Source organism: Monodelphis domestica, chromosome 4, assembly GCF_027887165.1.
Source record: "Monodelphis domestica isolate mMonDom1 chromosome 4, mMonDom1.pri, whole genome shotgun sequence".
NCBI lineage: Eukaryota > Metazoa > Chordata > Mammalia > Didelphimorphia > Didelphidae > Monodelphis > Monodelphis domestica.
This window is the reverse complement of record NC_077230.1, coordinates 88427918-88442067: the sequence shown is the minus strand read 5'-3', so window position 1 is coordinate 88442067 and position 14150 is coordinate 88427918. Positions and strand designations below refer to the sequence as shown.

Genomic DNA, 14150 nt, shown 5'->3' with positions numbered 1-14150 from the left:
AGGTCTAAGGGCTGGGATTTGGGGCAAAGACAAGGACGCTAGCTCTCCTCTACCGCCCCTCCTGCCCTACCCCCAAACATAGCCTGTATGAAGTCTTGACATTTTTTTTTCACCCTGCTGTTCTATTGTAGGGCTAAACATTGGCCCAGTGGTGGCCGGGGTGATTGGAGCTCGCAAGCCTCAGTATGATATTTGGGGCAACACAGTGAATGTGGCCAGCCGCATGGACAGCACTGGTGTGCCTGACCGCATCCAGGTAAGTGGCAGATCATCTCAGTCATCCCCTTGCCTCTAGCTGCACAGATGAGCCTCTGTCCTATGCTAGGGTCTAAGGAAGGAAACTTTTTTTTTTAACCCTTACCTTCTGACTTAGAATCAATACTATTCGTTCCAAGACACAAGAATGGTAAGGGCTGGGCAATGGGGGTTAAGTGGCTTGCCCAGGAAGTGTCTGAGGCCAGATCTGAACCCAGGATCTCCCACCTTTAGGCCTGACTCTCAATCCACTGAGCCACAGATCTAGCTTTGCCAAAGGTCAGTCCTTCCCGGGAGGGAAACAAGAATGGAGACTGGGAGTCCCAGGTGGGCATGGCAGAGGAAGGGCCACATGCAACTTCTCATCAAATCCCCAAAGAAGGCAGCTCCAACTACTGAGTAATTGCAAGAAAATGCTGTCGCCACCCACAGTTATCAAACCAATAAATATCTCTGACACCTCAGAATCCCTTTTTCAATACTACTCAAGCAATTTTACTTTTTTTACTCGTTTTTTAGTTTACATTTATACAATATACAATATTATGATTATACATTATCATTTACAATATTACTCAAGCCTGCTGACCTGGGTAAGGGGCCCAGGAAGGATTTTTTGGGGGAAAATTTTATTTAGTCAATTTAGAACATTATTTGTAAGTTACAAGAATCGTATTCTTTCCCTCCCTCCCCTCCCGGCACCCTTCCTGTAGCCGAAGTGCAATTCCACTGGGTTTACATGTGTCATTGATCAGAACCTATTTCCATATTATTGATAATTGTACCAGGGTGATCCTTTAGAGTCTGCACCCCCAATCATATCCCCATTGAACCATGTGATGAGGCAGTTGTTTTTCTTCTGGGTTTCTACTCCCACAGTTCTTCCTCTGGATGTGGACAGTGTTCTTCCTCATAGATCCCCAGGAAGGAATTGTTCAGCTGCTTTGTTGTTGGGGATCACTTGTATCCCTTTAATCTCTGTTAGCACAAATGAATGCCTTGGGTTGTGCTCGCTGTTTCAGAGAAGTAAAGGCCCTTTCACAGGGACAGGCATTCCCTTCCCACCTTTCTATCCCTCTTGGGATGTGAACCAAGCGTCTGGGGGAAGGACACAACATGGGGGCAGCTGGGTGGCACAATGGATAGAGAGCCAGGCCCAGAGAGAGGAGATCCTGGGTTCAAATCTGGCCTCAGACACTTCCTAGCTCTGTGACTCTGGGCAAGTCCGGTAACCCCCATTTCCTGTTCCTTGCCCTTCTGTGTTACTGTTACTAAGAGAGAAAGTGAGGGTTTAAAACAAGGTAAAGAGCCCGCCAGGCCTCTGGAGTCCGGGGCCCATGGCCAACGTCCATCAGATCTCCCTTTACTCTCACTCGCCTTTCCTCCTCCAGGTGACCACAGACATGTACCAGGTGCTGGCCGCCAACACCTACCAGCTGGAGTGCCGGGGTGTCGTCAAGGTGAAGGGCAAAGGGGAGATGATGACCTACTTCCTCAATGGAGGACCCCCACCCAGTTAGCAGCGGGCAGGGTGGGCAAAGCTGTACCAGGCAGACCGGCCTTTGGAGAATCGGAAAATGACTTCTTTTGTGCCAGGCGAGGTGGGCAGACCTAGCTCTAGTGCCTACAGGGCGTCCTGGCGTCTTTTCCACAGTGACTCCAAAACCAGCTTTCTCCTCTCCTGGGGGCGGGAGCCCTGGCGGGACCCCGGGGGAGCCAACTTCCCCGAGAGCACCAAGTTGACCAAAGATGTATCTGGCTCTGTGTGTCGGCTAGGAGAAGCCCTGAATCGTTGGCGCTTTCTGACAGGCGGGTGGCCTCCGTCCCACATGCCACGGGTGGGAAAGAGCTCAGTATTTATTGGTGTAGGACCACGGACACCCTCGTGAAAGAGGCAGCCCTGCCTGGGGAAGACTTCCCGCCCGGGGGAGTGCCGGGCCTGGGGCGGCAGCCAGGGACAGCTGGGGATCCCCGCAGATGCTGCTTTTCTGTGCAAGCTTTTTAAATCGGACGGTGGCCTGGCCTGGTTCCACGGAGGCCTCGCGGTGTTGCTGGCCTGGGTGCTGACCCAGGAAGGACTACTAGCCATATTAACCGCGCCCTCCTCCGTCCCCCCATCCCTTTAGGAGCGGGCAGCACGCCCGACCAAGCGAGACTCTTTCCCAGGCGGGAGGGGACCACGAGGGGCAGCAGGAGGCTCCGACGGCTCTGAGAAAAGCAAATATTTATTAAACGAAACAAAACCGTTCTCCGTGCCCTTCTTTAGCACGTGCTAGTTTGCCGCGTTCAGAGACAGAGCGAAGCGACCCTTCGGGCCGGGCGCTGGGCCTGGGGAAGGGAGGGACCCCGCCCTGAGATGTGTCATTTTTGTATCTTTTATTTTGTAATATTTGAAAACTTGGAGATCTAACAGAGATACCAAATTCTATATTTTGTAAATTCTCTATCGGAAAGCGGCTGTGTACAGCAGGCCGGGTGGCGGTGCTGGTGGCGGGTGCGGTTTGTTTGTTGTGCGTATGTATATAAGCTACAGAACCGGGCCACCCGGTGCTGTAGTCGCGTTCCCCACTGGCAGTTTTCAGTTTTGCAGGGTACAATCAGTCTATCTGCTTCTGGGACTTCAGGGTAAATTAGGTTCTGTATGTGCCCAGTAGTACACACACACACACACACACACACACACACACATACTCACACTCATACACACTCACACACATACTCACACTCATACACACTCACACGCACATACTCACACTCATACACACTCACACACACACACACCTCACTTGCCCATCAGAAGGTTCCTTTCTAGAGCCCAGGTGGCTTTGTGGAGATTCTTCCCACTGGCCTCACTCTCCTCCCACATCAACATATTTTCATTTTTCCATACGAGAACCATCCTGGAGTCTCATGGAGGCTACCCTTACCCTAAGAGCGCCTGAAAAGAGTGCAAGTGCCATTTTTCTGGTTTCAATTTGATCTCTAGGGACTGCCTTGGGCTAGTTCAACCCCCTCTTTTTTTTCCCTTCAAAACAAATGCCCCACACGCAAGATGTGACCATTCTTCCCTCTGCATGAGGACCTGCTTCCCCCCTGGAAGAGTGGCTGTCTAGGCCTTATTAGCCCTGCGCTCCAGACCAATGCCTGGGTGGCACTCCTTTCCGGGGGCCCGAGTGACCTGAATCAGGAGAGCAGAGCCCAGAAGGTCCTTGAGGGAAACGACGGATTGTTTTTGTATGGGGGGAGGGTGTCTGGTCCCGGATTTTTTTGGACTTTGTATCCCCAGCTTCTAGACATAAAAGATGCTTCATGCATGTTGTTTGAATTGAGTTGGAAGTAAACCCTTGAGATTTTCTTTTAAAGACAACACAAAGAAGCCTATTTTTTGTAATCTGCTGCGAGAAGGAGACTTTTGATAAGTAGGCAGCTGCTGCAGGGAAGAGAGAGATACTAAAACCAAACTCCAATCTGGGGGCAGATCCCCATCTTCCCGACTCTTCACTCTTCTCAGGGCAGAATCGTTCTCTGGGGCTCTCACGGAGAACCAAAACGGAGGCCTGTTTGACTGCGCTCCACAAAGAAAATGATCACGAGCAGAGAAACTCCAGTTTTCTTCTTGTCAAGAGATCCCCGGGCATGCCCATGCACACACACACACACACACACACACACACACACACACACACACAGACACACACACACACACACACACACACACACACACACACACACACACACACGCTACGTGATGCCGCTTCACCTCAGCCTTTCATTTCCAATTCTCCTGACCTACACTCTCCCCCATCACCACCTTACTGCGACAGGCTGTTTCCCTCCCCCCATGAGCGCACATCTCCGAGGAGCCAAGTGTGTAAACTGTAAAACTGCCAAGTCTGCCTTTGTATATTATATTTCTGCTGTGACATCCTTTGAGTTTGACAAAGCACCTGTGTTCCCCACTGTATTCTATTGGCTTTCTTCATACTCATGGTGGTTCTGTTGGTTTTGTTTTTGTTTGAAGCTTTGATTCCAGCTTGAGTCAAGGATGTACTCAATGCGCCTGTGTCACCCTGCTCCCTCTTGACCACTTGTCTGTTGGTAAGGCCTCCAGCCTTCTCCCATTTCTCCCGTCACTTTCTCAATCTCGTTCCCCTTTCTCAGACCCCCCTCTTCCGTTACCCGCCCCAGGCCTCATTTATGCCATCTGTAAAATGAGGGGGTAGAATAAGTGGATCCATAATGACGGTCCCTTCCAGGCCCCCGACCCATGAACCTTCTCTCTGCCTGTCTGTCCATCCCTTCTACCCCTTTCCACCCCAAGCTGTGACTGTTGATGACGTGTAGAGCTTAAGCATCATTTTCTCTAAGGGGTGTGCACTGTTTATTCTTGATCTTGCAAAAAAAAAAAACAACAGATACAATTATGATTTCCCATGGAAATTGAAAAAAGTCTATTTAAATAATTTAACTATTAAACACTTTCACTGGTAATGTGTCCTGGTTTAATTTGTAGCAAGAGCTCAGGAGGGCTAGTTCTGAAGTATGTATTCACCCTCCTTGAGCCTGGCCAGGGTGGGTCAGATGGAGGGAAACTGACGGAAGCTCAGATGGCCAGACAAACGTTAAAATAAGACCGTTTTGCCCGGCAGCCAACGTCCCCAACTCATCAGTCATGAACAAGCAGTTGTCTCTTCTGTGCCTGGCAGGTTGTACAGGTTTACAGGGATGGTGTCCGCGTTTGTTTGTTTGTTTCTAATAAGTAGACATCTTGAAGGCTCTGGAGAACCAGCTTCTTGATCCCAGCCTGTTGTCAGCCGAAAGTCATCAGCGTAATAAATTAGGTGAACTGCATTTTCCTGCTGTTCTGTTTATGCTGGAAGTACATTAACCTGCCCTTCCTCTACCGTTCAACAGTTCTTCAAGAAAGATCAGATTGCCAACCGGGGTCCTTAAAATAGAATCGTGATCAGGGCATCCTCACGGAGCAAAAAGGGCATGAAAGGGACTCCCTGACATCCCATGAGACCGGTTGAAGAAGATGAGGATATTCATAAGAGCTCAGTTCTAGGAACTAAGGACAAGGCACCTGGAGAGGAGTATCACGTTAGAATCATGATTATTTCTATCTCCTTCTTCTCCCTCCCCCAGTACCATGAAAAACATCACCGAATTCCAGGGGGCAAAGAGCCAGAGAAGTCAGATAGTCCAATGAATAGAAAATGCTCAACAAATGGGCATCCAGCTTCTTTTAAGCCCTGTAGTAAGGAAGAATTCATCACCTCCCAAGAAAGTAATGTCTACTTTTTGGACTTTCTTTTGGGCAGTTTTCCCTTATTTTGAGTCAGTCTGCCTCTGTAACTTCTATTTATTGCTTCCAATGTTGTCCTCCAGAGTCAAACAAAACAAGCTTAATCCCTCCACCACATGGCATCCCCGCTAATATTCAAAGACGTTACCATGTTTCTCCTTGGCTTTTCTGGACCACCATGCCTAGTCCTTTCAACCAAATGTGAAGGATGCGGTTTACAGTCATCCTCTTTCACACTGCTATGGACACATTCACCATCTTTCCTAAAACGTAGAACTGAATAAAGTCCTACAGTGGTTACGCTGCTCCCGGAGGGTCTAACCAGGGCAGAGTACATACACAAGGTCTGTCGCTGTCCTTGTTCTGTTCTGGACTTAGAATGCAACTCCAGATTGAAGTAGCCTTTTTGACTACCATGATTCAATGTTGCCTTATATTAAATTTACAGCCCACTAAAATCTCCACATCTTTTTTCACATGAACTGCTATTCTATACTTAGCTGAATTTTTGAGACCATGTTTAGGACTTTATATTATTCCTGTTAAATTCCATTTAATTAGATTTAACCTAGTATTATTGCCTTTTAACATTTTTTTGGAACCCAGTTATTCAATCTAGTAGTAATTACCCCTTTCTACCAACTTTGAGTCATTCCCTATTTTGATAAGCATGATCTCTCTCCCCTAATCTCAGTCACTGAAAAAAAAATGTGAATGGAAGAGAATCACGTATGAGCCTCGTGGTCCTTTCTAAAGATGTCCAGGCTCTGATCTTGGGTTTGATCATTTGGGAAACTTGAACAGATCCGTAGTCTCACTGACATGGGGACTCCCTTCAGGGAGGTAGATCGCAATACAGCTGAGGCTGCCCAGCCCATGCAACTCTTGTCCATGTCACTCTATCAGCCTTTCAAAGGGGGTCCACCCAATATGTGTATTGTGGGCAAGGGGGACATATTTACCCATATTAAACTGCATGCCAGTAGCACATAAGCACGTCCCCTCCCCGACAAAATCAGCCCATCCCTGATCTCTCCCAGTTTTGTGTTTGGAAGGTGCCATGTGTTCGGGTCACCTAAGTGCCACTCAACTGCCCTCTGGGTAAAAGGAAATTCCAATTTAACAAGATGGTGGTATTCTGTGGTCACTGTACAAGTTAGGAATCGACTTATCATATAATCTGTCATCCAACACACACACACACAGGGGAACTTCAAGAAACTTTGGCAAATGTTATGTGAAATCCATGAAGATCTATCTATCACATTTCCTAATGAACGAGGTTAGACATCCTCTTTAAAAAAGAAAATAAATGCCCTCTGACATAATCTGCTTTTAATGAACCTCTATACATCGATTCCTTTTCTATTTGCTCAAAAACATAGAAAATCAAACAGTGGGCTCTAAAATTGTCAGGATTCAGAGTTCATTATTCTACAGGGTGAGGATTCCTACAGGTTCCCCTTTCTGGCAATCAAAACATTTGCCTTGTTGAACCCCTTCCATTCTTAAAAACAAACAAATGAACAACAACAAAAAAAAAAACCTTACCTTCCATTAAAAAAAAAAATTAAAACCCTCACCTTCCATCTTGGAATCAATACTGTGTATTGGCTCCAAGGCAGAAGAGTGGTAAGGGCTAGGCAGTGGGGTTCAAGTGACTTGCCCAGGGCCACACCGCTGGGAAGTGTCGGAGGTCAAATTTGAACTCGGGACCTCCCATCTCCAGGCCTGGCTCTCCATCCACTGAGACACCTCGCTGGCCCTAGACACACTTTCAAAACCTCTTGGGTCATTTATTGACAACAGTAAAGCTCATCTAGACGCCTCATGTGCGTCCTCCATCAGATCCCTTCCCCTCTCTGGAAGAAGCTGCTACTTAATGGTCCCGTCTCTCCTTTCCCATTGTCCCTCCTCATCCCCTGGGGGCTCTGTGGGGGTTTTCCACAAGAGGCTGCTTGCCACATAACGTTACTGCCTCTCACCACATCCTGCTCCCATGAGCCCATCCCCACGTGTTTGGGGGTCGCCGTGGAGCCAGCGTCCTGGCTCAGGAACAGGTTGGGCTGGATGGCCCCCGAGGTCCCTTTCTAATCCCTCGATCCCGAGCTCTTTTCTGCCCTCCTCATACCCTCGCAGGAGCAGGCTCCGAGCGGCCCACCCGCCTCCCGAGACCTCTGAAAGCAGTGGGCTTCGGCCGGAGCGGCTGAGCACTGCCGCGAGTGTCCGGCGGGAGGTGGAATGGGCGGGAGCCCACGCGGAGAGCCCCTGTGGTTTGCCCTGGAAAGGCCGGCACAGTCTGCTTTCTAGCCTTTTCACGAAGCCTTCCTCCTGAGCCGCAACTCTTCCTTGCTGGCTGTGCTGGAAAGAAAAGGCCCCGAATTCCGAGTCAGGCGGTCTCGGTTCGGGCGCCCGCTCTGCGCCGGGAGGCGGCCGGCTGTCTGGCTGTGGGCACGTCCTCGGCTTACTCCCCTGTGAAACAGGCACCGTGTTTTTCACGCTGCCCACACAGGGCTGCTCGCAGAAGCGTCCCAGAGAAATAGAGACGATTGTCTGGAGATGCTCTAGCCTGGCTAAAGCATGTGAGCTGGGCCATGGAGGAGCGGAGAAGGCGTTACTCTCCATCGATAACGAGCGCCAGACTGAAGTCGGGAAGGCTCCCCTTTACTGGCGCGCTTTGTCATTTCTTCCTCACGCTCATTTGACAGACGAGAAAACGGAGGCTTCCCCGCAGCCACACAGCTAGTGTCTGGAGCTCCCTGGCCACCTCGCTGCCCCGGGCACTTGGGGTCCTAACCCCGAAGGGACTAGGGAGAGCTGGGGTCAAGGATTTCCAAGGGCCCTTTCAGACTGAAATGCCGTGACCTCAATACGATGTTATCCTATGAGAGGTCCAGCCCCTGCGGTCCAAAGGCATCGTAGCCCTGCCAGTCCGTCACTGTGAGGGTGCCAGGGCATGTCTGTCGTCTTACTCCCGAACCCACAATTTCATCCATGCTAATGCTTTCTTCCCAGAGAAGGGCAGCTCCTCCGAGCCCCACGTGAAGACCAAACTTGACGTGATGAGCTTCTCTACATTTAGCATGTTCTCTTTTGTCTCTTCTCCAATATAGCTTGTAAAAAAAAGATAGCTTCCTCCCGAGTTCAAATCTAGCCTTTGACACTTAAGCTCTATGACCCTGGGCAAGTCACTTAACCCGGTTTGCTGTCAGTTTCCTCATCTGTCAAATGATCTGGAGAAGGAAATGAAAAACCACTCTAGTGTCTCTGCCAAGAAACTCCAAATCGGTGCACAAAGCTGAAATGACCCAACAACAAAAAGCATTGGTTTGGGCAACTCACTACCTTTATCCCTACCCTCCTTACCATGACCCAGTTCAGTGACAGTGATAAAGGGCCTCTTCTTTGTTTTCTGGCCCTCTGGCATCCCCTCACCATCGCCCCTTAGTACAGAGAATCTGTGTTTCAGGAAGTGCAGGATAGCCTACGTCATACCAGGAGGGTAAGGACACGGACAAGAACTCTGCCTGACCCACTCTATTATTGAGGGGTCAAGTAGGAATTTGTCTGTACATAAAAGTAGCTAACATTTCTGTAGGGTTTCAGGGCTACAAAACACTTTCTTCACAAAAATCCTTTGAAGTTTGTCTGCATGAGCAACATTATTCCCATTTTACTGATGAAGAAGCTGAGGGTCAGAGAGGACTGGCCAAAGGTCACACGGCTAGCATTAAGACTAGGTCTTCAAACTCCTTCACTTCTACCATCTCATTCTGCTTCCAGAAAACCGATAAGATTGTCAAAAAACAAAATTCTGGATTTCTTTGGGAAAAGCCTTTTCCATTTCTCTCTTCTCCTTGGCCCCACTGTGTCTAATCACTTTGAAAATCCTGAGGATCCTACCTCCAAGACATCTTTTTCATCCTTCCCCCTTCCTTTTTTTTTTTTAAGAATTACTGCCAATGGAAAGCTGGGAAAGCATGCAATTCTTAGGGACTCTGCCTTCATGTAGATTCCTCCGATCTGGATTCAAAGATGGAGAATGAATCCTATCCTATTCTCAAAATCTTTAGGGAATAAGAATTAGAGCTTTCTCAGGAAGATATGGGGCCGCTTTCCCTTCCAATGTGGCTGGCAGGAAGTGATTTAATAGGAGTCAACTACTGATATTTGTATGTCAAATTAGGAGGGTGGCTACTACTGAGTGGTACCCAACACCAAATACAGACTCTTGCACACAAATAAGTTTTCAACAAATATACCCAAGTTTGAGACAGATCAATGGGTCAACAATTTTGGCCAGTCTCTTTGAGAGAGAACTATGCTAAGCCACAGTGTAAGTGAAAACCCCACCAGAGTAAAGCCCATGGGATATCCATATTGTTTTCATTGGAGTGAGAATTTGTTCCCCCTCTGAACACAAAAAGGGAACTTTCCAGTTCCTGGTTTGCTCTCTGACCCCCAAAATGACCTGAGAATTCATACCTTGCACATGGGCTCAAAGGGCAGAAATAATATAATAGCCAGCATTTATATACCACTTTGAGGTTTGCAAAGCACTTTAAAAATGATCTCCTTTGATCCTCACAACAATCCTAGGAGATGTCATTATTATCCTATTTTTCTAGATGAGAAAACCGAAGCAAGCAGAGATTAAGTGACTTGCCCATAGTGACACAGCTAGTATTTGAGGTAACATTTGATCTCAGGTCTTCCTGGTTCAGGTCCCACACACTATCCACCCAGGAGAACCTTTAACAAATTCAAGTGTCCAGAGGGCAAATTCAAGCTGTCTGTGAGCTCACTATTCCTGGAGAGAGTTGAGGGAGAAAGTGCTTGCTTTGGGCAGCTGGACAGAGGGGCAGGGCTCACAAAAAATGTCCTCAGGCCCTGGAAGAGGGGAAACAGAGCAGCTCCCTGAGTGCTGCTCTGCACGTGTGCCACATCCTCACCAACAGGGCACTGCCCCCTCAGCGGACCATCCTACTAGCAGAGGCTGGTACATTATCAAGCACTTAAGAGGACTGGCCTGGGTATGGCTTCAGCAGTCAGTGACTCTGTGTTAAAACAAACTTTGCAGCATTTCTTGCCCTCTCTAGCTCCATTTCTCAAAGCTTTCCTTAAACACAGGGCCCCTTAGAGGATGGTTCTTCATTCATTGTCTTCTGGGCTGCAATTATTCTACGTCCAGCAGGTGGCGCTCGTTTCCTTTTCTAGGCAATCAGTCTAACATGAGCCAAAGGGAAAGTCTGGACATGACTATGTTGACAACTGAAACTGCCCCCTAGACCAGAGCCCATCTGATTCCCATGATTCCCGGGCCTCGTCCATGAGACTTGGAGGGGTTAAAGGAGCCAAGTCTAGGCGGACTTCTTGGAGACATTCTATTTCGGGTCTGTCACTCCTCAGTAGTGGAGGAAGAGAATGGAAGTCACGTGAGCTGAGAATGGCAGTCACGTGGGATTGGCTTGGTCGTCGCCAGGAGATCTGAGCTGCTACCTGTAACCTGCAGGCGGAGGGAGGGGGCATCCCCTGTTCTTCCTGGCTCCACCTGCACGCTGAGAACGGAAGGACTTGTCCTAGCCACTCCATAACCCTAATCGTGGCCAGAAGTGTTGTTCCCAGGCTGTGGAGCTGGAACTCTTCCTAGGAAATTAGCAAAACAGCAGTGCAGTGCCCGGGCGTGGGAAGGGAAAAGATGTCTGTGGACACATGACCCTCTGGGGGTCTTCACGTGCACCAAGCGCATTTTACTCCTTTCATTTTGGTGGCTCGTTTGGGCATGAAGACAGGTTTTTGTTGTGTGTTTTGTTTGTTTTGGGGGGGTAGGAAGAGGAGGGTCAAAGGACTGGAAGAAGTTGGCATCAGGATATTTGCGGAGAGAACAGGCGGAGGCAATCACTAGGGTAAATTGTATGTTGGAGAAACTATTTTAAAGATCACTTCATTTGGGTTTGCAAGGCTAGTCCTACCTTCAGAAGCTTCCTTCCGCAGTATATCTAATATGGGCAGTTGCCTCCAGATGGGCAGTGGGGTCTGCATAATGGCATCTTGGTCCAAAGGGCTAGATTTCCCATAGGCCATTAGATGCTTGAGTTAGAGTTTAAAGAAAGCTCAGAAGACAATTTCTTAATTTTACAGATAAGGAAACTGAAGCACAGATAGGTTAAGTGACTTGCCCAAAGTCACACAAGTAAGTAGTAGAAGAGACCAGATTCACAGCCAAATCCTGTGACCCTTAACTCAAAGTTTTTGTTTTTGTTTTTTTCCCCACTATACCACATTGTCTGATTTACTGAAGTCACAAAGTACTCATAGCATCCTTTTTAATCATGCTTTTTCTATTAAAAAAAACACTCAGGGGGAAGCTGGGTAGCTCAGTGGATTGAAATGCAGCCCTGGGGATGAGAGGTCTTGGGTTCAAATGTGACCTCAGACACTTCCCAGCTGTGTGACCCTGAGTAAGTCACTTAACCCCCATTGCCTAGCCCTTATGGCTCTTCTGCTTTAGAACCCATACAGAGTAATGATACTAAGACAGAAGGTAAGGGTTTAAAAAATACCCACAACAGTAAGGCATAATTATTCTTCATTTATCAATATTGTTTTTCAAATGAAACATTGCTGTATCATACACAAAACAGTTACAATAAGATCTATTTCATGCTTATCTTAAACTATTATCAAAAACTACTTGATCTGGCCTGGTTTCTTTCCCAAGCCCAAGCAGTATTAATTCATTGAATCTTTCATTATTTACCCAGGACTCACTTGTCCAAAGACAGTGGCCAGGGCTTGTCTAAAACATTCCTTACAAAGTGATTTCTTTGCTATTGTCAACATGGAATCTAGGAACCCCAAACTTGTGGCCTAGTGGGAGCTGATGAACCCCAAGTTTCAGGACTAGCTTGTAGGTTGGAGACCCCAAAGTTTGTCTTTGTTCCCTATTCCCATGGAATCTACCCTGAAGGGAATCCCAGGCTGGCAGTTTCAGACTGAGAGGGGGACCCTCAGGGGAACAGACAATCCACTTCAGGTGGGAGCTAAACCCAATCCAAAGTCGAGTGACTATAAAGCGCCTCCCTTCAGGGTAGATTCCCTTGGGAATAGGGAACAAGTACAAGCTTTGGGGTCTCCAACCTATAAGCTAGTCCTGAAACTGGGGATTCATCAGCTCCTGCTAGGCCACACGTTTGGGGTTCCTAGATTCCATGTTGACACTACCTTTAGCTTTTTTTTGGGGGGGGGAGACAATTTATAGACAGTTAGCTAGCTAATGAGAGGGTCAGCCATATTCAGTATTTTTAGCATTCTTTATCAGCTAGACCATTTGGGGAATGCAGCCCACAATACTCCTGATTAAAATTTTAATTGGAAAATAATAAAAATGTGATAAGACATGTCATATTAATATATGTTTTCTAAGTCAATCTGCATCCTAGAAGGGCTACTATACATGTCTGATGGCTCCCTTTTTCTAGATGACTTTGACACCACAAAATTTGACTTTTATTCTCCCTGGAAGACCTTTGCCTCATTTTGTGACAATGCAACAGGAGGGAAACATCCCAGCAGCGTGAAGCCCTCCTCTGCCCTCATCTAGCCTCTTTTTCCAGTCCCTACTTCATTCTAAGCTACTCCTCTCAACCCCCTGATCCCTGCTTGGACCATGAATAGCTCAATCTATCTACTTATGTGCATACAGAGGTGGACACCCTGTATGCCCACAGATACACACTCTCCCCGACGAGGGCAGGCACTTGGCACACTAGCTAACAGAAAGCCCGTCATGTTCACCCCTCTGACTGTGAGCGCGGCTTAGCAGGAACGTTTCTACCCATTCTTCCTAGCAGAGCAGAATGGAGATGACCTAAAAGGGTGGCTACCGAGCCCAGAAACCTGGCACAAGCAGCAGCATACACGTCCTCCCGACCGAGGACGGGCAGACAATGGCATTCCGCCTAGGCACCAGCGCCTCCAGCCCAGCCCTCACTGTCAGGCAGCAGGCTCAGGGCGAGGAGCACGATTATCACAGCAGAAACCCCCACGGTCCTGGGGCAGTGCGGCACGCTCCCTGGGCTCGCGCCCCTCACCGGAGATCCTAATGCCTGCTGCTCTCCTCTGACAACGTGGCGGGAGGGGTTCTAATACTCCCTTTCTCGCTCTTTCACTCAATGGCTTTGCATCAGACCAATTCTATTCCCTGGCTGACTAGGCTTGTGAGCTACGGCTTTGAATGGCCATGAGTCCGTGGAGTAGCCTTCAACCTGGAGGGATTCTAAAGATCCCACATGTGAGAGCGACCCCGGCGCTCCCTGCAAAATAGCCTCGGAGTCAACACAGCCCTCCTCTGGGCTAGTGCCCCCTCTTTACTCGGAAGAAGACACCGCCACGCTGGAGGGGGCTGTTCGGTCTCCACCCCAGTCCTGCACTCCCCGAGTCGGGGGCTTCCTCCGGCCTCTCAGGCCCGAACTGCACGTGGCCCATCTCGCCGTCCCCCACTCGTCCTTACCGGAGAGGGCAGCCACGCACACAACGGAGAGGACAGCGGGCCCGTGTTTCTGGATGCCCGGGATTGCTCCACTCC

General features: G+C 48.6%; 1 protein-coding gene across 2 annotated transcripts in view; it reads left to right on the top strand.

The window, feature by feature from the left end:
* ADCY5 (adenylate cyclase 5) overlaps nt 1-4746 on the top strand; it is a 263134-nt gene extending 258388 nt beyond the window's left edge. For both annotated transcript variants that reach the window (XM_056793545.1, XM_056793544.1), the window contains 2 exons: nt 132-256; nt 1647-4746. In XM_056793545.1, the coding sequence (XP_056649523.1) occupies nt 132-256; nt 1647-1775 (254 nt within the window). In that variant the 3' untranslated portion in view covers nt 1776-4746. The remainder of the gene's footprint in view (nt 1-131; nt 257-1646) is intronic.
* The last annotated feature ends 9404 nt before the right edge of the window (nt 4747-14150 follow it).